Source organism: Manis javanica, chromosome 7, assembly GCF_040802235.1.
Source record: "Manis javanica isolate MJ-LG chromosome 7, MJ_LKY, whole genome shotgun sequence".
Lineage (NCBI taxonomy): Eukaryota > Metazoa > Chordata > Mammalia > Pholidota > Manidae > Manis > Manis javanica.
The window spans coordinates 36,898,186-36,924,937 of record NC_133162.1 but is presented as its reverse complement, the minus strand read 5'-3'; the positions used below and the strand labels follow the sequence as shown (position 1 = coordinate 36,924,937).

Here is a 26,752-nt window from a genome sequence, read left to right as displayed (position 1 = left end):
CCTTTCCAGATACGCGGCTGGGCTTTCCATTTCCCCCTGAACAATAGTTTTTACCTTAGCCAAGTTAGTGGGCCGTCTGGCGGCCGCCCGGAGACCAGTCATCAGAGTCTGGCGGTAGACCCGGAGACGCTCCCTACCTTCTGCAGTTCCAAAGTCCCAATCTGGGCGCGTAAGTGGGAACGCCTCGTCGATGATGGGTTGGAGGGTAGTGGGTCTTCCATTTTCTCCGAGGACATTTTTCTTGGCTTCATTGAGGATACGCTCTCGTTCTTCCGTTGTGAAGAGAGTGCGGAGTAATTGCTGGCAGTCGTCCCATGTGGGACGATGGGTAAACATAATGGACTCCACTAAACCTATAAGACACTTGGGGTCCTCTGAGAAGGGAGGATTCTGAGTCCTCCAATTATAAAGGTCACTAGATGAAAAGGGCCAATATTGATATTGCTGAGCAATGCCGGTACCGATGGCACGCACAGGCAGAACTGGCACTGCTCCTTCTGAGGTGGAGGAGGGAGCCTCCCCTTCTTGTTCCCTGGCCCCTCGAGACCTTAGCTGCATTCCTCCAGTTCTACCTGGCACCCAGCGTGGGGCCAGGGCGGGGGAGTGTGAGGAAGCTCTTTCCGGCCTCCCGCCTCCCTCTGCTGAAGAATCTGGGGAAGCTGCAGCCGCCTGGTTCCTGCTGAGTTCCCTAGCCGCATTTTCTATCCCCCCGGCAGCTTCACCCCTCTCCTCTGCATACGGGAGTGGTTGCTCAATCGGCGGGAGGGGGTAAAGAGGAGAACTGTCGGGGAGGACAGGCGGTGCACTTGGGCGCACAGGATTTCTGGCCCTGCGATCAGAGGGCTTTGATTTTTCCTGGGCAACTAGGACGGAGGTCTTTTGTGGGTCAGTATGAGGTTTCTCCACTAAAAAGGGCTCCAACCAGGAAGGGGGATTCTCGGCTAAATTTTCCCGGACAAGAATATAGGGAAGTTGGTCAGGGTGGCCCTCAGGACCTGGCCGGGAGATAATGGCTTTGATCTTGCCAATAAGGTCCAAAGAAAGAGACCCCTGGGCCGGCCAGCCTACTCCTAAGGAAGGCCACTCGACTGAGCAAAAGGTGTCGAGCTTACCCTTCTTGATGCCAAGGCTCATACTTAAGGCCTGTTCCTTGACCTTGGGGAAATGGGAGAGGATCAGACTCTTAGAAGTAGCCTGAGTCTGACCCATGGTGAGAAAGAAGAAGGAAAAAGAATATGAGGGAGACAAAGGCAAAGGATGAAGATGCCACTTCAAACAAAATGACTGTTGTATGTGCTTATAAACGAGTGCCTGTCGTTGCACAGTTTTTCTTCCGCGGGGGACGCGAATTTATCTGGGATTCGTGGCTGTGACCCCCTTATCCTGTCACGGGAGTCTTCTAGCGGCGGGCGCCCTAATGGCTCTTAATTGCCCGACCCGTGCCCGCAGGGAATGATGTAGTGGCAGAAAGGAGGAACAGACAAACAAAATGACTGTTGTATGTGCTTGTGAACGAGCGCCTGTCATTGCACAGTTTTTCTTCCACGGGGGATGCGAATTTATCTGGGATTCGCGGCTGTGACCCCCTTATCCTGTCACGGGAGTCTTCTAGCGGTGGGCGCCCTAATGGCTCTTAATTGCCCGACCCATGCCCGCGGGGAAAGATGTAGTGGCAGAAAGGAGGAACAGAGAGAGCAGGAGAACCTTAGAACAAGGAAACTTAAAATGAGAAGTGCAAAAAGAAATATAAACCAAAACCAAAACACAGTAAAACAATCAATGATAACACCAAACATACACACCACATCTGATCGCACTCGTTCGGACCGGTCCTTCTCTCACTCTGGTGCGCACCACACTCACCACTTTCAGGGTCCTCAAAAACTCTTGTAATTCTCCCGAAGGGTGTCCACTCGGACTGCCGCAGGGTGACGAGCTCGATCTTTTCCTCCTCGGGTGCCAGTTTTCTGCCGATCGGATTTGCCTTCCTAAGGCCGAGTCACTCGGACCCTAGGGCCAGGATTGGTTACCTGGACTTTTACCCAGGGTCACTAACCTGGGGGCCGGGACTACCAGCCCGGACTTCCTCACTCGGGACCACTAACCCGAGACCATACACGGGATGGCGACTCCCGCTTTATAATGGATTTATGCAGACACGAGGGGGCGACCCTCGAATTACACTGCCCCGTCCGGACAATTAGACCTTGCCTCCAGCTGTCCTTTGTTCTCAGGGAAGCTGCTCGAATCCTGGACGAGCCCCCAAATGTTAGGGTCCAGGCTTCCGAGGCTTCCCCAGAGAACAAACTACACAGGCATAGAGATGTAAATTCAAGCAAAGTCTTTATTCAGCTAGCTAGCTGAGGTCCAAGTCAGCCCGATGCAGCGGGTCTCAACAAGGACCCCGAGCACTCAGAGCCAAGGGTTTATATAGCAATTTCAAAGCACTTAACTCATAGCAATTTTCTATAACTATACATTATTCTTGCAAGACATATATCTTGGGGTTAAGCAAGGGCAGGGTAAGACTACTCCTCAATGGTTAGGGAGGTTCTGCACGATAAGCTTGGTATGTAAGATTTACTGACCAAGGTTAGCTGACCAAGGGTCACAGCTGCCCACCACCCGGTGCTCATGATTAACTTGTTTTTCAAGGCCTTACCCAGGCCCAGGGTTTGTTTTTTTTGTTTTTTGTTTTTCTTTCCTCTGAGTCACACTCTCAGAAAATGGTTTCTAGGTTTCTAAGATGGCTATGCTTATGCTAATTTACTAATCTTACTAATGCTTAGATTCTACATTTCCCCACTTTCCTTTGACCATTCCAATCATGGAATGTTTGTTTCTTCCTGCTGTGTGAGTGAATGATACTGCCGTCTCAGCATTAGCACCTGAACAGCACTCACTCTTTCCCTAACAAAGGCTATTAGCCGGTTTAAGATACAGGGACCTAAAGTGAGAAGCAGTATAAAAATAAGCAAGGGCCCTGCCAGGGTGGATATCAGGGTTGTAAACCATGGGGATTTAGTAAACTAGGATTCAAATAGCCCTTGGCTGGCCTCTCGCTCTCTCTTCCTTTGATCTAGTCTCTCTCTAAGTTTAGACATTGAATCTCTTACTATTCCGGAATGGTCTGCTGTTAAGGTTTAGCTAAGTTTTATTAGTTCTTTTTCCTGACTCTTAATGCTCTCTGCACTCCTTTACAAGTTCCCAAGAAAAGGACTCTGAATCCATGCACACAACATAAGCTGAAGAATACTACTATATTTCCACAATCTCTTTATCTCAAACTCCTGGGACTAGATGTTTTTCAAAATTCAAAATTGTTCACTATGTAACTACGCCTCTTAGGGTGTGGGGCAGTACCCACCCTGTAATCAAACATATTAATAGCTTTGCAACAAAACACGTTAAGGGTCCTACAGAGTGATATATAATGCTCAAGTCAGTTTTTTTTCCTCAAGTGAATTATCAAGACAAGTTTAAAGAGTTTGAGATTTTGGAATTATGGACACAGGACTGTGGACGTGTACTAGCACATGGAGATCAGTATCTCCAGGCTAAAGAGGGTTCCCCACATTCCAGAAGGTTAGAAATCACTTATTTAATGCATTAACTTAAGACATCAAAATTTTTTTTCAGGCTAGCTAACATTTTAATGAAGCATTTATTATGTGCAATTCCCTATGCAAGCAATTTAAACAGGGAAGTAAAAACTAGTATTTGCTCCATTTTATGAGTGAGGAAGCTAGAGTTTAGATAGAGGATTAGCAACTCGCCTGCATAGCTAGTCAAGGCTGAACTGGATCTAAACTAAAGCTGTCTCACAATCAAAAGCCAGGCTCTGGACACTTGACCATCCAGACTTCATATAGTTCGAGATAAAAATTCTTTAGTCTTGCCAGGTTTCTTCATGATGTTGAGCAAAAGTTTCTGTAATTCAAGTGATTTCTCAGGCTACAAGCTCCTCATTATAAAAAAAAAAAAAGTATGGCTATAGGTAGCCAACATTTAACTAATACTTGTATAATAGAATAATTTATTTCTTCAGCTAAACCAATGTTTTACACATTTGTAATGAGGGATCAGGTGATCCCAGACAATTAAAAAATTAGACAGTCACATGAACTTGCCCTGATTTCTTTTGCAGAACCATGATCCAAGGTCTGCTATTCCCTGAAGATGAGAGTAGGAATGGTAGAAGAGAACAATCAAAAAGGCACCAACATAGAGAATATGCAGATTTTTACACTTCTGTTTCTCAAGAACATCTTAGTTTTAAGCCAAGCAAGAACTAATAAAATGTATTTGCAATGACTAAATTTTGAAACTCTTTCAGAATTACTAAATATATAGTAGTGATATTTTGACAATAAGGAGCTAGTTGTATACGAACAATAAAGCTACATATAAAAAAAAGTCGCTGTATAGAGTTACTGCTTCAACTGAAGACACAGTGTTTTGGAACCTACCACTTACAGGAAAGCCTCTGTGAAATGTAGAATAGCAGAAATACAACATACGTTCATTTTATGGTACAAAAGTGGATAGTATGAACATGAAGATTAAGAAATGAAAATAACACATACACTAAAAACATCACAACAGAAACAGGCTTTATTTCAACCAGACGAAGTGAATACTTCAATTACATCAACTTCTTCAAGACGTGAAGATACGGAACTCAAAGGTGGTGCTCATAAGGCAGAGAGGGAAAGATTCCTCATGGAGCAATTGTTCTGCCCTTCAAAAATATCAACAATATGCTCAACTCAAAAGATTAATTAGTTCTAAATCATTAGATCTCATGCGTTTAGATATTTGTGCAAGACTGTCATTTGAAAGTTACCCATCGGTCCCAATGATGCTTCTCAAAAAGAAAAAAAATATATATATATATATAGATAGATCAATATCATAATTTTTTTTTAATTTTAGAAACTGGGATCGAAATTGTTCTCAGTTAAAAATCTTCCAAATGAAAAAGCTTTATTGTTCAAGATGCCTTCTTACAAAACTTCTAGGTACATACATGTACAGAACAAATAGATATGACTATATGACACTTCAACCCATGATTTTTCCTAAATCTCCCAATATGAACAGTTAATCTACTGGGAGACTGCCCTGCATGTTCCAAAGTCCTGCACAGATTTGCTGCCATTTATATGCTGTGCGTGGATGAGGACATTTCATGATAGAACATTCCAATTTAATGCAACCTAACATAAAATAAACCCAACAAAGCAGGGTATATTCATAAGGGTTAAGACAAATTTGCATATAATTTTCAACTTTTGCAAGACTTAAAATTCACAAACACCTTCAGAGTTTTCTCTTCACAGAGCTTTTGAGAGCTTTAGATCTCATGCTTAACTTTGCATTGAGTTGGTCAGCACCTTGGTAAATAGGAAAAATTCCATTAAAGAAAGTTATTGGGGTGGACGGCTTGTTATCTGAGGACAAAAACAGGGGGAAGGACTCTCTTTATCCATAAGACATTCAGACAGAAAAAAAACCAAGACAGAAAAGGATAAACAAACAAAATAGTGTTCACAGTAAAACATGCCAGATTTGTAGTTTCATTTGAAACCAACAGCAAATCATGAAACGTCATGAAAAGTATAAGTAAAGGTAAAATCTCCTAGAGTAATTACTAAATGAAGTTAAAATTACCACACTGATCAGTAAACCCCAGAAGAAAAATAAACAGCACTTACATTTCAGGTCCTTCTTAAACATCATACAACTTTCCAATGTTAATGCATAAAATTGGTAGGTTTGGCCACACTGCACAAAACGTTTTTTTTTTAAAAATACAGTATACAGAAAAAACTCTTGTATTCCCCATTTTGAATCATAAGCTCAAAACCCCAGGGTAAAAGATCAGCTAAAAGGATTTTTAATTATTTACAAATCCAGCAGGTTCATCTGCCATAATGGCTTGGCTTCCGTCCCAAAGGAGCTTTCACTTTCTCCAGCGGCTGTTCCTAGTTTTCTGTTCTCATAGAAGGCTGTTCCATCTCTACTGCTCATCAGTCATTTTGAACAGTTCCAACAGTGCCCCAACTGCTCCAAAATAACCCTACAAAAACAACAGGAAACCCTCTGTAGGAATGCCTCTGAACCTCAGCCAAATAACTATGGCTTTAATAATTCTAAGAATGCTGCCCCCTATGGTTGTAGATAAATTTAAAACTGGAACTCTGCCATGAACATGGTGGCATAATAATACATACATACATGCTTGTTTATATATTTTTTAATAAGTTAACAATGATTTAAATAAAACTTAGAAAAATGTCTGGCATTTAGTATATGCTACATCAGTGCTGGATATTGTATTATAATTTCATTTTAATCTTTGCCATGGCAATTCACATTATTACCGCCATTTCACAGGTGAGACATAAGAGGTAATAAAGTAAATTGCCCTTACAGGGTCATATGCTTGTCCTACGGCTCAGCTCCAAATCTGGTCTGACTTCAGAGTTGATATCTCACAGCAAAGAACTCTAAGCTTCCCTCGATAGATCTTGGAAAGGCATCTAAATTAGCCCAAGCTTCACTTTGTTAATCTGCAAAATAAAAGTCCATATTTCTGTGACAATGAAAGTCACTGAAAAATAGAAATTTTTAGAGAACCTGTTTTGCAAAAGGCAGTAGACTCCACTCCTCTGGTATTTGTCTGACTCAAAAGTTACTGCAGAAATGGGTGACAAGGTGTCAGGACTGGTGCCACAGGGCAGGAGCCTTGCTTCTGCTGCCTCCAACTAACATTTAATGAAGCTTTATAATATGCTAGAAATTGTTCTAAGCACTTTACTTGTATTTATTCACTTACTCCTCACAATAACTTGATGGACAATACTGTAAGCACCCCACTTGACAAATGCTGAAACAGGTGGAGAGGTAGAGTCATTGTCTGAGGTCTGGTCAGTAAGAAGCTGTGTTCTTACTGGCTCAGCTGGGGCTACTTCTCAGTAATATCAGTTGAATGAATGAGAGACTGGGTGAGGGGGGTCCCCTGGGGCAAGGCAGAAAAGCCACCATCCTAGTGCCTCCCGAAAGTTCTCTCGCTGTAGGAACCTGCAAGAAGGCCTGCCTAAGCCACAGTGAGAATACAGAGAATTTTCTGAGAGATACTTACAAAGGCTTATAACTCTCTACAACTCTGTTGTAACTCTTTTACAAAGAGTTATCTTTGGAACTCTGTTACAAAGGATAACAAAGCAAAGCCTAGTCCAAGGCCTAGCATTGTACAAAGTAACAAAGATGACTGCATTTTTACCTACAGAAGTGAGTTTTCTCAAAACGTTGTATCTTATCCCTTATTCAACTAACTACTCGTGTGACTTTGCTGCTGGGGTGGCTTCAAGCCTTGAAGGCTTCCGGGGTTTGTTTTCTGCATTAGCCCAAAAGGATCTGCAGTTAGGGCTGCCAGATAAAATACAGATAAATGCCAGACAAAATAAATGTGTCCTGTATTTTTAATTACTAAATATGGCAACTCCAGCTGGACCAGAACAGTGGTTTTCTTTTTTCATCTTAATTATTTTTTTAAAGCTGAGGTGCTTTTTTCTGTATCAAGCAAAATATTGTGTGGAAACTCGATAAATAGGCAGATAAAAAGGGAGCTGCTCTGATTGGGGGAGGAGGAGTGAAAATCTGGGACTCCATCCCCCTCCCCAACCAAAAGTTCTATCACCCCATGCCTTTGAACCTGCTTGAAAAGAATATGCTTTCTTTAGTATTAATTTCTATCACTGGGCATTAACTACTTAGAATTTAAGTTCCTGTTGTTTTATATGCTTTACTAAAAGAAAATGTGGCTTAGAGAGCTCTAAACAGCTTATAAAGGCATCAGCAACTTTTCAAATAGAAATAGTTCAGTTTGGAGATGAGAAGTATTTGCCACAGTAGTTACTAGAACTGAGGTTTATGATACTCGTTCTTGCCATGTGTTTTTCTTTTTGCTGCAATATGCCCAAGGGATTAGGTACTTCCTACAATAAACAGTTGCCTCTACAGTACTGATTTTAAAGGGGATGGCAGAGGAGGTGAGAGAAAAGAGGAGGGCCCCCCCACTCTTAGAAACCTCTGATTTATGAAACTGTAGAAACTCAATACAAGGGACTCTCTGAATCAGTTGATGCTCTCCATTTCCTCTGTAAACAGGCTAGGTCATGCCCATGGACACCAGCCTCTTAAGGACATCAGGCTACCCTTAGTAGCTCAAGCACTTCTGTTGTCACCAGTAAAGTTATTTATTTGGACAGTCTGCTGTGTTAATCTTCAACTTTGTTTATGACATTTTATTGTTAATGTAATAATCTAATTTAATTACATGCCACCTAAACCAATAAAGAGTACAAATTGAATGGTCTTGTCTATGAAAATCCAGTCACATTCTTGAACAAGACTGAAAAAGGTAGTCACAAGTCATTGCTCTCTATTAAGGTGGGTTCCATACATGAAAGATTAAGGGAAAAATCTAGAAGGATTATGCAACTAAATCGCCATGTAAATATCTTTAATTTTTTACCCTCTTTAAAGAAACAAACGAGAAATCAAAGAAGGTGGATTATGTTAAAAAGTGTAACTGCTGAGCTCTAATCAGCAGACTTCAGGCTCAAAAATAGGTCTTGGTCATAACATGAAAATATTGATGACTGAATGAACATTTGGACCTTTTACGTTAAAATAAAATTGTTAAAGTAGAAAGGTATTTTTTAATGATTACCCATTTTAACTGACTTTTTTCGGCTAACCAAATACCGATCCTGATTATTGGATAAGAAAGCTCCCATTTTATATGTAGTTCTTCCTTATCCTTTGCATAAATGGCAACTCTACATGATCAATTTTAAAACTAAGAGACTTACTCGAGAGTTGGACAACCCAAAATATACTCCATGAGGGACAACTGAATCCAAGCAAGTTCAACCTACCTCATGTTCCAAAAACAGAGCTTTTAGCTGTCCTTTGGACCAAAAATCCATGGCATATGCTAGCAGCTTCATGGAGACCATATTGATTCTGAGAAAATTCCCAACAAACACAACTCTGTCAATATTCTGGAAAAAAAAAAATTAAAGAAAAGCAACTGAACCATGGCATAGAAATAGCAGGTAGCAAAGACCCAACGTTTTGTACTTCGCTGTACTCCCAGGACCTTGCAGAGTGACTTTTTTTCCCAGTGGCATTATTTCAGCATTTCCAAGACAAAGTGGAACAGATTTCAGTGTGTATTCCACAAGAGCAAAAAGGTGAGATTTTCATCGGGCAAGGCAGAGATCAATATGGGGCTTATTTGCAGGTATTATGTCATGTTGATTCAGTTCCCAACATATGTATATAAAATTGTAATTGGAGTTTAAGTGTAGCTATCTTTGCTTGTGCATTCCTTCAATCCCCATAAACTTCCAACTGTAAAATCTGTTAACCATTTCACAAATAAAATGGCCATGGTATGGCTTATTCATCTAATGAGTTTGCTCAGTTTGCTCTGTGCCAAACACTCGAAATACAAAAGGAACCATTAGTCTCCTTAGGTCTCTACTTAGGATATACGGTGGAATAGCCTGTTTGGACAACATGAGGGTTTAAAATATGGTAACGAAAAATACATTTGTATTTTTGTTGTCATGGCTCTAGATCTGCATTCTGAACACAGCCTTAAGACAGGGCCCAGCCTATCGGCCATGCAGAGGCTGCTCACCACTCCCTCAGTCATAGCCAGTTGTTAGGGTCACTCATACTGAAGGGAAGGGTGTCTTGGAAGCTGCATTATTTTCTGTGCAGTCTATCAAAAGTAATCAGGGTCTGGGAACATTGCCTTTTAACCATCTCAAGTTGTAACAATACAAGTTGATGAACCCATTAACTACTGTGAAGATTTTCCATGAGTGGAGGGGTGAGAGCTGGTTTTAATAGTTTCCACAAATAAGAACTATTGCCACAAACTGCCCAGATTGAAAGGTGGCAGGAATACTCAGAATAAGAAAGTCAGATTAAAGAGGAATTCAGTTAAATTTACAAATTCTGACTCTTCTCCCAAACCAAGGGAGTCCAAGGTAGGACTTGCTCAAAGTCCCAGTCCTGCCTTACTTTGGTAGAAGGCCAGAAGAAAAGAAGTGGCATTAAAAGGTGATGGACATTCCTCACTCTAAATAAATTCCAGGTGGGTCAAACACATACATGCCAAAAAAAAAAAGTAGAGAGACTAGAGGAAACCACAGGAGAATTCTTTCTAGAAACAATGTTGAAACAGAAAAAGGTATTAACACTCAGATGTATTATCATGTAAAAAGGCAAGAAGCAATCTTTCCAGAAGTCCATATTGAAGTATGTATGGTACACTGATATGTCTGGAATTTGCTTTCTAACATTTTAGCAAAAAAGAGAGGAGGAGGAGCAGGGGGAAGAAAACAGAGGTAGATAAAGCATGTATGGCAAGATATGATAACTACTGAGTTTGGGTTGATAGATACATGGAGCTTTTTTAATACTATTCTCTCTCTTTTATGCAGGTTTATGATTTTCACAACAAAAAGTTGATAACAAACAATCAAAACAAGATGTGGAATAGTATGTAGGGGTGAACTGCATGGTATGTGACTATATCTCAATAACACTGTTAAGAAAAAGAATGTTATATAGAGTTTGCTGCCTTTGGAAGGATATGTGAATCCTATATTGCATTCAATGTAGAATTAAAAAACTACCAACAATGGCTACCTGTAGTAAACTTTACATTGAGAATCAGAGGTGGAAATGGTGACTGACTTCCCTTTATACCCTTCTGGTGTCTTAGGAATTTTATATTAGGTGTTTGTATTTTCTGTTTAAAAAATTTAAGTTGATGGAGAAGCCTTTCATAGCATTCCAATCAGCAAAAATATTTTAGATTCAGAAAATGTGGTAGCCCTCTATGAAATGGTTCAATCAAAGGTCCTGCCAGCAGTGAGTCCCATGAACCTTTCAATGACTGAAGGCCTTGTGTTTTGGCTCTCACAGGGCAACGTGTTGCGGCCAGTTCCTGGGGTGTCCACAGGGAGCCTGCCCTGGCAGGACGCCAGCTAACACAGTCCTTGCCCCAGGTGATCCGTGATTCCTCTTGTTCATTCAACTCCACAGAAACATCTAAAATAGTTGCTGAAACTGTGGTTATACTTTCAAACAGCCCCTTTTGCTATGCTCCAATAATGGTATTGAAATTGAAATCCAAGTTGCCCTCTCCCTAAAGTGTTACAATTCCTGTGAAAGGAACTGCTGGCTCACTCAAGCTCTGTGGAAGGCAGGAGAAAGGATTCGGTTGCTCTATGGGGCACACACGGGATGTTAGCATCCGACTGACTTTGGCGAATCCATTAACACAGCCAACGAAACACAGATTAGTCTTGGGGCCAGTTTGGCTACTCGGAAAAACTCCCTTTAAAGGTTAATGTCAAAAAGTAAATCCTGTTACAATGAGTCCCATAACTGAAGTGGACTTGGAAAGGCACGTCTCTGGAATACATTCTTTCATCTGAGTATCTGCCTTGCATTTAAACTCCATCTGAAATGGGGACTCACAAAAAGTTGTGACCCTGGCCCACAGGCCAGTGACATACTCTGCTCAATATTGTAAAGAAAGAGTGTCTTTCTTGCAACCCCGAGAAAGGCAGGGCTGGCTTCCACCTACCAAAAAGCCTTGTACTCTGTTTAACACTCCACTCTTCAGGGGACTGGAGGCAGTTACTGAAGTACCGGTCATGCTTGATCTCGTGATCTGAGTGGTGGTTATGCAGGTGTGGGTGTGTGTGAAAACTCATTGAGCTATATACACTTATGATTTGAGCCCATTTCTGCATGTATGCCATATTCCTATTAAAATTTTTATTTTAAAAAACCCTATTACTGATGCTACTCTGATTTTTTAATACTTCTCCTATTACCTGTTCCATGCCCAGCCCCTCTTTCTCGTCTTCCTAACACAACTCAGTGAGAGATGTTCTACTTAGCTGTCTTGTACTTCAGAAAAGCTTTCCATTTTTTTCAAAGGAATTCTGCAATGTTTCAAAACATGTTACCAAAGCTTTGTCTAGCACCAGCTCCATCCCTTCTTGTGCCTGGGTCTCTGGCTGGCCTCAGCTGTAGCAAGCTCTCTGTGCTTTGATAGCCCTGTACAATGCTGCTTGAACTCCATGCCACAAGGCAACACTGTAAAGAAGCTGAAAGCAGAGAGAATATCGAATATTCCAAGTGGAACATTTTACCTATAATTATTTGCACGGATGCCTACAGCTTTTCATCACACTTCAGCAGGTCATGGTAATGAAGATGGTTAGGAAGGTTATGGCATGGGTTGTAATTTTACTTTGTTTGCATGGCTAGATAGCTTATCATTTATCATCTAGTGCCTACTTAAAAATACAACACATAACTCCTCCCCTCCCTCCAAACACACCTCTCACATTCTACAGGTGTCACTAGGACAAAGAGCAGGCTTCCCAAGGATCTACAGTTCTGTATGGGTCAACAGTGATTGCACTGCTAAAGATGATGTATGAGAATGACACAAGGCTGTCCCTTGGCTCAGGCCTTACCTCATTCAGTGCACACATCCGAGCAATGGAGCCGATGTTGTTGGTGATGGTGACCAGTGTGGCTCGGGCGAGGTCTTCCTTGCTGATGGAATCTCGCTTTTCCTTACTCATCATGTTGCCAAAGCTATGTTGGAAATATTAGTGAGAGTGTTCAAAATCATCCTTGGGCAGGCCCTACATGCTTCCATCAAAGTACTGTGGAAAACTTTATGAATAACTGTTCAAACTCAAATGACCTGATTCAGCTACCATGATTTACAAGCAGACAGGAGTACAATATGAATGGCTGGCTGCCCTTGACTTAGCAGGGATGAAGTAGCAAGGTTATTAATTGGAAAAAAAAATTTTTTTTAAATCTCTCTAGATATCTGGGGGAAAAATATCTGCCCTATTTTAAGCACAAGCATCAAGAGATAAACATAGCAGTGCTTCATAAAGAGCAGATCAAGTCTGAGCTCTAATACCATAGATACTTGCACCAGGCTGGTGGGTATTTTTTGACATAAAAAAAAAACAAACTAAATGAATGGCCAGGGTGGAGAGACTGCCTTATGTTTAATCACTACTGCTCCTAGCTATTTAGTTTCTACCTTGATGCTACAGCAGATCCTTGAAGGCCAAATCGTTCATAGTCTCCTCCGTAAATGTCCTTCACCAGCTTATCAACATTGGTGCTGTCGCCTTTAGCTGCCATTTCCAGAGCTTCTTCAAAGGTCTCACAACCAGTCAGCAAGCAACATAGGCCTAGGAATGTTCCACCTCCAAGACTGAAGGAACAATAAGGTTTATTTTTAAATTTTACTTTAAGATATGCCCCTCCAAGTCCCCAACTACATCAAGAACACTAAAATGGGTTAATAAAAAAAGGAAGAAAAATAAAGGGGCACTTGAGTTAAAGTGCTAGGGTATCAAAGAGCTTTAGGGTAGATTGGATAAAAAAGAGGGCAGAAGCTAAAAAGAAATGTCAAGCAAAACTTGCCCCTAAATTTATGAACAAAACCATAGAAAGACTCACTGATTTCTGTTGTGAGACCTTCAACTAGCCACTAACCTAAGTGCTTCACTCAGTCTTCTCACCTATAAAAAGGGGGCCAACTAATGATCTCTCTTATGTGGGTGGTCTGAAAGCAGTGAATAAACAGAGAAATGACTGCTATTAAAAACAAAACAAAACAACCATATGTAGATGAACACAGATACTTAGAAAAAGGAATTATGTGTACATGAAGCAGAGCTTGCATCTACAGAGTCAAACTCTGCCAGGACTCTGCCAGGAATAGCCAGCCCCAAACTGCATCTTCCACCTGACCTTGCGTCTCCAGCAGAGATCATTTCATTCAACCTCTTCAGAAATTTTTAAAAGGAAACCACTGACTGATCTCATACTGACATTTCTCCAGTAGACTCTGAAAAAGGTCATTAACATTTTACTTACCACCAACAGTCAAAAATGTTAACAAAGGTCATAAAATGGTTCCAATGCTCAACTATGATTTAAAGCTTTCAGTTTGTTTTTTTTTTGAGGGGGGTGGAATTCTTCTAAAATAGTATTTCAGACAAAATTAGAAATTTATTACAGTAGTTGAGAAAGAACTCAACTGTGTTTTATCAGTTACCTGAGGTAAGGGAGAGCAGACTCAGAGTAAAGCTGTCATCAGTCAAGTCCTGGCAGGAAAAGGCACACTGACGTGGCCATGGTTTTCATGCTATTTAGCAGAAGAGTTAAATGTAGAAGAGCAAATTGCTCATATCAGTTCGATCTGAAGCTCCAAGAGCTGCTAGCCTTGGAAGCCCTATGTGTTTGGTAACTGACTTTTAATTCTAAGAGAAAATTCAAGTTGAGATTAAAGTCATATAAAACTTAAATTTGAAAAAAAACACAAAAACTTAAGGTAAAGTATATTTACTATCAATAATTGTGAACAAGAAGGTTCCAGACTGTAGACAGGCACATAGTTCTTTAAATCACATCTAAAGTGTAACTGTTATGTAATATTTCTCAACTAGTGATTCTTACAAAAACATGCTTGATTAAGATGATAGGTTCTTGTGGAAAATTAGGTAGTAGGCACCCAGAAGAGCAACTAGCCAAATGGAAGGTGCAGTACCGTGAGGCAATAAAGAGCTCGATGGACATTATTGCCAGGATAACCTAGTCACAGGAGAAACTTTATATTTCCTCTAAGAACGTTTATCTTTATCTACATTTAACATGGCATGGCATGCATGTTGTCTCAGCATACTCTACAAAGCTCAGGATATCCTATACTTTTTGTTTGCATGCTGTCTGGATTTGTCTTGTTTTCTCTCTATACATTTTTAAAAGTCTTTGTTCACATTTCTAGCTTCTTTCATCCACACTAGTAACCTTTCTTTGAAGATTAGCTATCTCTATTAATCAAGATATTCACCAACCTACCCCAAACACAGGCAACTGAGGACACTGGCTGGCTCAGAAAGAATGCAACTCATCAATTGAGGTGTTGGTACGAAGGAAGGAGGACAAGTGCTTTGTACGACTAGAACACGACAAGTGGCTCCAGACAGAGCACGGAGCTGGGTGGGGGACGCTGTATGTGTGCTGCTAGGACACTGCAGAGGAGGGAAGAACGCACAGCCGTGGAAGAGCACTTTATTAATATCCTCGCCCTGCCAAGCATTATCTAAGCAAGTGATTCTCTTGCTCGTGGTCAGGCTCATCTGTCTCAGCAGGCACCCAGGAAGACCCTCAGCAAATCAGAGGCAAAAACATATTGCTAGAAACAGGTGTTGAAAATTGTCATTAAAAAGAACCCCCCAACAGACCTGTAGTGAGGGATTTTAGGGAGAAGTAGGAAGAACCCTTCAATTACTGAGTGCTTGTGCCCTTAAAATAGCTTCCAAAACAATGAGATGAGCTGTACTGTTTCTACACTCAAGTTTCAAAATTCTTTGCATTCCTCTTTTAATAGGCTGCACATTCTAATAATGTCAGCTGTAAAGTCCTATTTTTTCCATTGACTTCTATAATAAAGTTGGGGTTGTGTCAATAAAGAATGTTGCTACCTAATGTAGGATGCAATAAAATTACACAACATTGAAATGAATCGTTTAAAATCATGTTTAAAAGAAAACTGGCATCCTGTAATGATGTGACTTTCAATATCATGTCCCAAAGCACTTTTAGTTTAAGGGGGTAATAGGGTATTATACAATAATGAAAAACCTGGAGTTAACAGCTATCAGTTCACAAGAGGAGTAGCAAAATTATAGCTTAAGTCATTTACTTAGATCAGTGGTTCCCCAAAGTGTGTTCAGGTACCAATGTTCACTGCTGACCATAATATTTGTATCAGCGCTTTTCTAATTTGGATCAAGAGAACCCTTTGACAGAACAACAACTCTGGTGGGAGTAGGAGGACCTAGGGCCCATAGAATTGTTCCCTCCCCATCCCCTGCCTGCCCCTGAAAGGGCTCTTACCCTGCAGTCTCTGCAGCCCATTTCTAAAACTACTGCTTGAAGAGAACTTGCAGGGAAACCTGAGCATCCAGACAGGATTTGGTGATGCACAAAGCGCTGGTCATTAATGGGCATTTACCAGTAACTGGAATTCACAGGCACTATGACACGTGATATAAGTCAACAACACAATTAGCTCATTGGCTGCTTTCCAAGAAGAAGAACTTGCAGCTCAGTTCATTAGTACAACTAGCAGATCCCTGGAACCTCCAAGTTTGAGAAAGTGTATCTGGGATGTAATTTATGAATTTGTTAAGTGTTAATCAACAAAACTGTAAGTATCTGTGATTGTGGAAAATGTTTAGCTTGTTGTTATCTTGGGACTAGTTCTACCAATTCCATGACTACTTCTGAGAAGGACCCTATGATTTTTTAAAAATTGTACCTTTATGAGGAGATTACTCTTTAAGGCAATACCAGCTCAGTTGACATATTCTTTATTCTGACAGTCCTAAAGAGGCCATGGGATCAGTTGTGATTCTTCTATGATTAAGAAGCTTGTATAAGCTTATCTATACTAAGCTTAGTTCAGTGAGAAAATACATGCCTAATGGCAGTTAGTCTAGAGCAAAGCCTATATTCTGGGCACAAGTGGGACTCAGTGCGAGTGTGACTGTGTGTGCAACACTAGTACTATTGACTTCTGGGGCTCAGGACTTTTTTGTTGGGAGGGGGCTGCCCTATGGCACTTAGTGGTATCCCTGACCTCTGGCCATGAGAAGCCAAAAGCACCCCACCTCCAGGTGTGACAATCAGAATAATATGTTTCCAAATACTGCCCAAATCCCGAGGTGCTAAATCTTCCCTTCCCCAGTGGCGAGCCACCGATTTACACAGACCCATCACAAGTCATGGAAACACCACAGAAAAGCAGTGCTCTCCTCCTAACGGGTGAGTAGTAGTGCAGGATTTCGGTGGCAGAAAAGACTGCAGACACTGTCTAAGAACACCCCCTTCGTGGTGCAGACAAGGATACCAAGGCCCAGAGAAGTTACACGGTCTCTTGGTCCATCAGAAACAATGGTTTCAATACCATGTCCCAAAGCACTTCTACATGGCACTAATGCCTTAAGTTGTTGCTCCAAAAAAGGATCCTCTTTTCGAGTAAGTTAGCTGAGCCCATCTGTCGTTGGGGGCGGGGGGTGTACATGCCCAACAACCTTGGTTACAGGGTTGTTTTCCCACCCACTGCACTCCAAAAGTCCCTGTAAAGTATGTTAACTATTCCAGTTTCAGCTGGAGCATTTACCTGAGGATAAAAAATTGGTCTTTGGAAAGCCAGTTTGGTTTACTGGTTGGTATGACATATTATTTCAAGCAATTCGTCCTGTGCTAGGCACCAAGGAGGTTCTGTAGCCCTTTCTGACCATCCCAAACATCCGTCCATCTGGATTCTACTTGCTCATTGTCCCTGCCATTCATGTGGCACTTAATATGTACTGCCTTTTTGGAAAACTGCTCATGGGTGTGACCTTCTTCCCTTAACCTGATGAGTTTCCAGCAGGGCAAGGACTGTATTTCATTAACTTTTATATAAGTCACCCTTTTACTATTTTTTAATATTTTAACACATTCAATCAAACCTTTTTGATGGACTGAGGAGGGTAAGGTTTTTTTTTTTTAAGGTATTGAATATAAAAACTTTTTTATAAACTGGTCTTCAAGGAAGGGAGCTGGGTTTAAGCACCAAAAGATTCTCCTGGTGGAAACCATGTTTACCTGGTCCCTGTAACTCTTTTATAGTTGTCCTTGGAGTACACTGCTAGAATGCTCACACCCGAGCCCATGTTCACCAGCAACATAGGGTACGGGTTATCAAGGCAGTACGGCTTTTTCTGACATAATTCAGGATTTGTGGGATTTTCAAAATAGTAACACTCCGGCTTGCCGTTGAAGCCAACGGAGTCCACGTAAAGCAGGCCCTGAATCAGACAGTCCAGTTCATCCAGTTTATGGAGCTGCAGGTCAGCAATCTGCAAGAGAACAAAACCTTGTGAGAGAGGCTACAACCACCTCAGGGGAAGCCTCAGAGGGCTTAGCTGGACTTAAAATGTATCATTAAGAGCACAGAAGCCCCAAGTGTTGAAATCTCGATGCCAATCAGTCACTCCACTGTGGGACACCATGACTGCCCACAGGGCATGCTGAAGGACAGGAGCCCACCTGGCTAGTGGGCTGAATGGTGGCTCCTGAAAGATATGTCCATGGCCTCATTTTCAGAACCTGTGAATGTTACTTTACTTGGGACAAGGGTCTTTTCAGATGTAATTAAAGTGAAAGGTCTTGAAATGAAGTGAATATCCTGGACTATCTGGATAGGCCCTAGGTCCACTGCAAGTTTCCTTATGAGATGCCAGGAAAGACTGGGTGGACACAGAGGAGAAGGCCATGGAAAGACGATGGCAGAGACTGAATAACGCACCACAGGCCAAGGCACGCCAACAGCACCAGAAGCTGGAAGAGGCAAGGAATGAAAGCGGCCCGAGAGCCTCTGAATGAAGGGGGGCCCTGTCAACACCTTGATTTCAGGCCTCTGGCCTCCAGAACTATGACTGAGTACATTTCTGTGGTTCTCAGCCACTAAGTTTGTGGTCATTTGTTACAGGAAGTGAATACACTATACCACTGACCAGGCTTTGCTACAGGGTGAGGAGAGAGAGAATTTTCTGAAAGCAGAAAGGATCCTGCCATTCCTTGGCAGCCCATGACATCCCGAGGGAGGCCTGGTGAGCCTGGGAGCTGGGACCACCTCCACGCAGCCCACGAAGCCTGACTCTCCTTTCCTCAGGCCTAAGCTTCAGAGTTTAACAGTCATGGCTTTGAATTCCAGCCTAAAACACTTAGCTGAAGGACGTGGGGCAAGTTACTTAGCTGCTCCAGACTCAGTCTCCCCCTCTATGAAATGGAGATAATGCCCCCTGGCTACTGTTGTTGTAAAGACTGCATGGTGGTAGTACATGTAAAATGCTTACAGAGCTTGGCGTGGACAAAGGGCTCAAAAAAATGTTCTTTTATTAACAGCTGAGGTGATCCCAAAGTGAACTTTCACGCTTTTACAAAACAAAAATTCCCATTCTGTGAGGTACAAGGGGAAAAAAGTAAAGGGGAATGGACTGCTGTGGGCCAGCCTTAGGGGAAAGCATCCAATCACATCCTCAAAAAGTTAATTCCTGGTCCTCAGAATCAGTATTACTGCTTGTCCAGAGGTGTGGGTTGATGATCATTTTCCCTGGACAAAAAAAAAAATTCTATCAATCACCAATATGAAACTGAACCAATGAAGGAAGACTTAATTTATAAGGTCTAACTTAAATTTTTTTTTAAATCTCTTAAAAAAAAATAGGTAGTGATTGTTTACTACATGTCAAGCACATGAACTAGACCACGAATTTTCACAAACACCCTTTAAGTAGGTAGTATCTTTATGCATGGTTATCCCCAGGACTTGTTATTCTTCTTTTCATTCACTATGCATACTGCTTCTGGGATCTGGAAACAACCTAAACAAGTACTATACTCAGACATTTTGCCAAAAAGACTTCATCTTCATTACAAAAGTTAACAGCTAGAAGAAAGCTTTTGATTTTGTGTTACTCATCTGAATTTCCCATTCAACACAATCCACTGAAGGTTTGCCTGCAGGGCAGAGTTTGAGTAGGTCAGCAGCAAGGTGGGAGAAGTTTCCTAGACACACGGAAACAATCATTCTAAATAACACTGGGTGATAAAGTAAATCTATCTCATAAATTATTCTAATCATTCCATTTTTTACCAGGGGAAACTTCTGAGTGAGATGCATTCTTTATACATGTTTCAAGGGGCTAATACTACAGATATAAAACTCAAGGGGCTAAAGCAATATACAGATTTGATGCAATCCCTATCAAATTACTAGCAACATTCTTCAACTAACTGGAACAAATAGTTCAAAAATTCATATGGAAACACCAAAGACCCCAAATAGCTAAAGCAATCCTGAGAAAGAAGAATAAAGTAGGGGGGATCTCACTCCCCAAATTCAAGCTCTACTACAAAGCCATAGTAATCAAGACAATTTAGTACTGGCACAAGAACAGAGCCACAGACCAGTGGAACAGATTAGAGACTCCAGACATTAACCCAAACGTATATGGTAAATTAATATTCAATAAAGGAACCATGGACATACAATGGGGAAATGACAATCTCTTCAACAGATGGTGCTGGCAAAACTAGACAGCTACATGTAAGAGAATGAAACTGAACCACTGTCTAACCCCATACACAAAAGTAAATTTGAAATGGATCAAAGACCTGAATGTAAGTCATGAAACCATATAACTCTTAGAAAAAAACATAGGCAAAAATCTCTTGGACATAAACATTAGCGACTTCTTCATGAACATATCTCCCCGGGGAAGGAAAACAAAAGCAAAAATGAACAAGTGGGACTATATCAAGCTAAAAAGCTTCTGCACAGCAAAGGACCCCATCAATAGAACAAAAAGGTATCCTACAGTATGGGAGACTATATTCATAAATGACAGATCCGATAAAGGATTGACATCCAGAATATATAAAGAGCTCACATGCCTCAACAAACAAAAAACAAATAATCCAATTAAAAAATGGGCAGATTAGCTGAATAGATAGTTCTCTAAAGAAGAAATCCAGATGGCCAACAGGCACATGAAAAGATGCTCCACATTGCTAATCATCAGAGAAAATGCAAATTAAAACCACAATGAGATATCACCTCACACCAGTAAGGATCGCCATCATCGAAAAGACAAACAACAACAAATGTTGGCGAGGTTGTGGAGAAAGGGGAACCCTCCTACACTGCTGGTGGGAATGTAAATTAGTCCAACCATTGTGGAAAGCAGTAAGGAGGTTCCTCAAAATGCTCAAAATAGACTTACCAATTGACCCAAGAATTCTAGTTCAAGGAATTTACCCTAAGAATGCAGCCTCCAGTATGAAAAAGACAGATGCACGCCTATGTTTATCACAGCACTATTTACAATAGCCAAGAAATGGAAGCAACCTAAGTGTCCATCAGTAGATGAATGGATAAAGAAGATGTGGTACATATATACAATGGAATATTATTCAGACATAAGAAGAAAACAAATCCTACCATTTGCAATAACATGGATGGAGCTAGACGGTATTATGCTCAGTGAAATAAGCCAAGTGGAGAAAGACAAATACCAAATGATTTCACTCATCTGTGGAGTATAAGAACAAAAGAAAAACTGAAGGAACAAAACAGCAGCAGAACCACAGAACCCAAGATCAGTTACCAAAGGAAAAGAGACTGGGGAGAATGGAAGAGTAGGGAGGGATAAGGGCAGGGAATAAGAAAGGGGGTATTATGATTAGCATGTATAATGTGGGGGGTGAGGAAAAGGGGAGGCTGTGTAACACAGAGAAGACAAGTAGTGATTCTACAACATTTTGCTATGCTGATGGACAGTGACTGTAATGGGGTTTGTGGGGGGGGACTTGGTGTAGGGAAGAGCCTAGTAAATATAATATTCTTCATGTAATTGTAGATTAATGATAACAAAAAAAATGGGGAGGATTACTCCCTGACAGGATAAAATTAACTGCAAATCAACGATTAATGCATGCTTTACATATCCTTAATTTTGATCTTTGAAAGGGTGTCGGATGATCAGCTATGGAAGTACATTTTTCTGATAATATTTCCTTCTCTTCAAAAAAAAAAGCAGATCCTGTGTGGTGGTCTCCAATAGGTTCTTCACAATGGTATAAAGGTCATATCAAAGTGTGGGCAAAGGGTTTGTTTGTGTTTATACAGAGGATCAAAGCCTAATTTGGCTACCCAGAAAACAAATTAAGATACGATATGAAGAAGAACTTCCAACATCACCACCCTCTGGAAGAGTCATTCCAGAAGATGATCATCAAAAAACTTCAACAAAGATGCTGGTGCTCTTGCAGTTGTAGCTGCATTCTTCCCACCGGTACTTGGACTTCCCATTGGAATGAAGAAGGAGATATTTAAGCTGGCCTGTGCATACAGTAAAACAACAAGTTTGATGGAATCTATATTGTCGGAACTCAAACAAGAATTAAGAGAAGTGCAAGTTGCAGTGCTCCAAAATCATGCGACTACAGACTATCTACTGTTAAAAGAACATATGGGGGAGGTTAAATCATTTCCTGAGGTGCCTGGCATTAGGGAAGAGAAGTGTGTGGTGTGAACCCAGCACTCTCTCTTTCTGAAGACTGTGCTCTTAGCCACTTCATGTAGTTCACTTCGATTACAGAGACACTTTTATACTTGATACTGATCACAATATTCAGGCATGAAACTATAGGCAAGATGACGTTATGGCAGGGCTTCGAAAAAAGCCAATGTACATACCCAGTATCTACATGTCAAAAGTTATCTGGGAGGCGGAGCCAAGATGGCGGCGTGAGCAGAGCAGTGGAAATCTCCCAAAAACACCTAGAGTTATGAAAATATAACAAAGAAAAATCTTCCTAAAATAGAGACCACAGGACACAGGACAACATCCAGACCACATCCACACCTGCAAGAACCCAGCACCTTGCGAAGGGGGTAAGATACAAGCCCTGGCCCGGCGGGACCCGAGCGCCCCTCCCCCTGGCTCCGGGCGGGTGGAAAGAAACCGGAGCAGTTTTTTTCTTTTTTTTTGGCGAGTGCTTTTTGGAAGCCTTAAAGGGACAGAGACCCCGTTGCTAGGGAGGCAGGGTGGTGGAACCGGTGAGCGGGTGCCTGGGACCGGCACTTGAGGACGGAGGAAATTGCGAGTTTTTCCCCTTTTTTTTTCTCTTTTTGGTGAGTGCTTTTTGGAAGCCTTAAAGGGACAGGGAGCCTGGTGCTAGGGAGGCAGGGCGGCGGGACTGGTGAGCAGGTGCCTGGGACCGGCACCTGAGGACAAAGAATATCCCGTGTTTTTCCCTGCGGAACCGGTGGGCGGGTGCCTGAGACCGGCACCTGTGGACGGAGGAAATCGCGAGTTTTTCCCCTTTTTTTTTTCTCTTTTTGGTGAGTGCTTTTTGGAAGCCTTAAAGGGACAGGGACCCTGGTGCTAGGGAGGCAGGGTGGCGGGACTGGTGAGCGGGTGCCTGGGACCGGTGCCTGAGGACAAAGAATATCATGCATTTTTCCCTGCGGGACCAGTGGGCGGGTGCTTTTTGGAAGCCTTGAAGGGACAGGGACCCTGGTGCTAGGGAGGCAGGGCAGCAGGACCAGTGAGCGGGTGCCTGGGACCGGCACCTGAGGACAAAAAAAAAATCAAGTGTTTTTTCCTTTTTTTTTTTTTTTCTGTTCCCTCTCTAATTGTTGCTGTTGTTTTGGTTTGGAGAGTGCTTTTTGGAAGTCTTAAAGGGGCAGGACAGGTCACTTAGACCAGAGGCAGGGAATCTGGGGATCTCTGGGCACTCTAACCCCCTGGGCAGCAGGGAGCACAGACGCCCCTTACGGAGATAAATAGCCTCCCAGCCGCTCCCCCTCCAACGGGGCTCCACCATTTTGGAGGAGCAGCCCCAGCCAGGCCACGCCCACAGCAACAGCGGAGATAAACCCCATAGCAACCGGGCAGGAAGCAGAAGCCCTGTCTGCACACAGCTGCCCAGCACAAGCCACTAGAGGTCGCTATTCTCTCAGGTGAGGAAGGCAACAAACCAACAAGAAGGGAAGCTCTTCCAGTGGCCACTTGTACCAGCTCTGCAAACTATCTCTATCACCATGAAAAGACAAAACTACAGGCAGACAAAGATCACAGAGAGAACACCTGAGAAGGAGACAGACCTAACCAGTCCTCCTGAAAAAGAATTCAAAATAAAATCATGAACATGCTGACAGAGATGCAGAGAAAAATGCAAGAGCAATGGGATGAGATGCAGAGAAAAATGCAAGAGCAGTGGGATAAAGTCTGGAGGGAGATCACATATGTCAGGAAGGAGATCACAGAAGTGAAACAATCCCTGGAAGGATTTATAAGCAGAATGGATAAGATGCAAGAGGCCATTGAAGGAATAGAAGCCAGAGAACAGGAACGTATAGAAGCTGACATAGAGAGAGATAAAAGGATCTCCAGGAATGAAACAACACTAAGAGAACTATGTGACCAAGCCAAAAGGAATAATATTTGTATTATAGGGATACCAGAAGAAGAAAGAGGAAAAGGGATAGAAAGTCTCTTTGAAGAAATAATTGCTGAAAACTTCCCCAAACTGGGGAAGGAAATAATCGAACACACGATGGAATTACACAGAACCCCCAACAGAAAGGATCCAAGGAGAACAACACCAAGACACATAGTAATTAAAATGGCAAGGATCAAGGACGAGGAAAGAGTTTTAAAGGCAGCTAGAGAGAGAAAGGTCACCTATAAAGGAAAACCCATCAGGCTAACATCAGACTTCTCGACAGAAACCCTACAGGCCAGAAGAGAATGCCATGATATACTTAATGCAATGAAACAGAAGGGCCTTGAACCAAGGATACTGTATCCAGCACGACTATCATTTAAATATGATGGTGGGATTAAACAATTCCCAGACAAGCAAAAGCTGAGGGAATTTGCTTCCCACAAACCACCTATACAGGGCATCCTACAGGGACTGCTCTAAATGGGAGCACCCCTAAAAAGAGCACAGAACAAAACACACAACATATGAAGAATGGAGGAGGAGGAATAAGAAGGGAGAGAAGAAAAGAATCTCCAGACAGTGTATATAACAGCTCAATAAGCGAGCTAAGTTAGGCAGTAAGATACTAAAGAAGCTAACCTTGAATCTTTGGTATCCACGAACCTAAAGCCTGCAATGGCAATAAGTACATATCTCTCAATAGTCACCCTAAATGTAAATGGACTTAATGCACCAATCAAAAGACATAGAGTAATAGAATGGATAAAAAAGCAAGACCCATCTATATGCTGCTTACAAGAAACTCACCTTAAACCCAAAGATAAGCACAGACTAAAAGTCAAGGGATGGAAAAACATATTTCAAGCAAACAACAGTGAGAAGAAAGCAGGGGTTGCAGTACTAATATCAGACAAAATAGACTTCAAAACAAAGAAAGTAACAAGAGATAAAGAAGGACACTACATAATGATAAAGGGCTCAGTCCAACAAGAGGATATAACCATTCTAAATATATATGCACCCAATACAGGAGCACCAGCATATGTGAAGCAAATACTAACAGAACTAAAGAGGGAAATAGATTGCAATGCATTCATTTTAGGAGACTTCAACACACCACTCACCCCGAAGGATAGATCCACCGGGCAGAAAATAAGTAAGGACACAGAGGCACTGAACAACACCCTAGAACAGATGGACCTAATAGACATCTATACAACTCTACATCCAAAAGCAACAGGATATACATTCTTCTCAAGTGCACATGGAACATTCTCCAGAATAGACCACATACTAGCTCACAAAAAGAGCCTCAGTAAACTCCAAAATATTGAAATTCTACCAACCAATTTTTCAGACCACAAAGGTATAAAAGTAGAAATAAATTCTACAAAGAAAACAAAAAGGCTCACAAACACATGGAGGCTTAACAACATGCTACTAAATAATCAATGGACCAATGAACAAATCAAAATAGAGATCAAGGAATATATAGAAACAAATGACAACAACAACACTAAGCCCCAACTTCTGTGGGACGCAGCGAAAGCAGTCTTAAGAGGAAAGTATATAGCAATCCAGGCACATTTGAAGAAGGAAGAACAATCCCAAATGAATAGTCTAACATCAAAATTATCAAAACTGGAAAAAGTAGAACAAATGAGGCCTAAAGTCAGCAGAAGGAGGGACATAATAAAGATCAGAGAAGAAATAAACAAAATTGGGAAGAATAAAACAATAGCAAAAATCAACGAAACCAAGAGGTGGTTCTTTGAGAAAATAAACAAAATAGATAAGCCTCTAGCCCAACTTATTAAGAGAAAAAGAGAATCAACCCAAATCAACATAATCAGAAATGAGAATGGAAAAATCACGACAGACTCCACAGAAATACAAAGAATTATTAAAGACTACTATGAAAACCTATATGCCAACAAGCTGGAAAACCTAGAAGAAATGGACAACTTCCTAGAAAAATACAACCTCCCAAGACTGACCAAGGAAGAAACACAAAAGTTAAACAAACCAATTACGAGCAAAGAAATTGAAATGGAAATAAAAAAACTACCCAAGAACAAAACCCCGGGGCCGGACGGATTTACCTCGGAATTTTATCAGACACACAGAGAAGACATAATACCCATTCTCCTTAAAGTGTTCCAAAAAATAGAAGAAGAGGGAATACTCCCAAACTCATTCTATGAAGCCAACATCACCCTAATACCAAAACCAGGCAAAGACCCCACCAAAAAAGAAAATTACAGACCAATATCCCTGATGAATGTAGATGCAAAAATACTCAATAAAATATTAGCAAACAGAATTCAACAGTATATCAAAAGGATCATACACCATGACCAAGTGGGATTCATCCCAGGGATGCAAGGATGGTACAACATTCGAAAATCCATCAACATCATCCACCACATCAACAAAAAGAAGGACAAAAACCACATGATCATCTCCATAGATGCTGAAAAAGCATTTGACAAAATTCAACATCCATTCATGATAAAAACTCTCAGCAAAATGG

General features: G+C 41.5%; 1 protein-coding gene across 3 annotated transcripts in view; it reads right to left on the bottom strand.

The window, feature by feature from the left end:
* Nucleotides 1-4,596: 4,596 nt before the first annotated feature.
* Nucleotides 4,597-26,752, bottom strand: part of PANK1 (pantothenate kinase 1) — a 58,541-nt gene continuing 36,385 nt past the window's right edge. For 2 of the 3 annotated variants that reach the window (XM_073240716.1, XM_073240718.1), the window contains exons 3-7: nt 17,806-18,059; nt 13,178-13,354; nt 12,588-12,711; nt 8,949-9,074; nt 4,597-6,082 (exon numbers count right to left, since the gene is read on the bottom strand). In XM_073240716.1, the coding sequence (XP_073096817.1) occupies nt 6,023-6,082; nt 8,949-9,074; nt 12,588-12,711; nt 13,178-13,354; nt 17,806-18,059 (741 nt within the window). In that variant the 3' untranslated portion in view covers nt 4,597-6,022. The remainder of the gene's footprint in view (nt 6,083-8,948; nt 9,075-12,587; nt 12,712-13,177; nt 13,355-17,805; nt 18,060-26,752) is intronic. The other variant, XM_073240717.1, reaches the window with a different exon arrangement.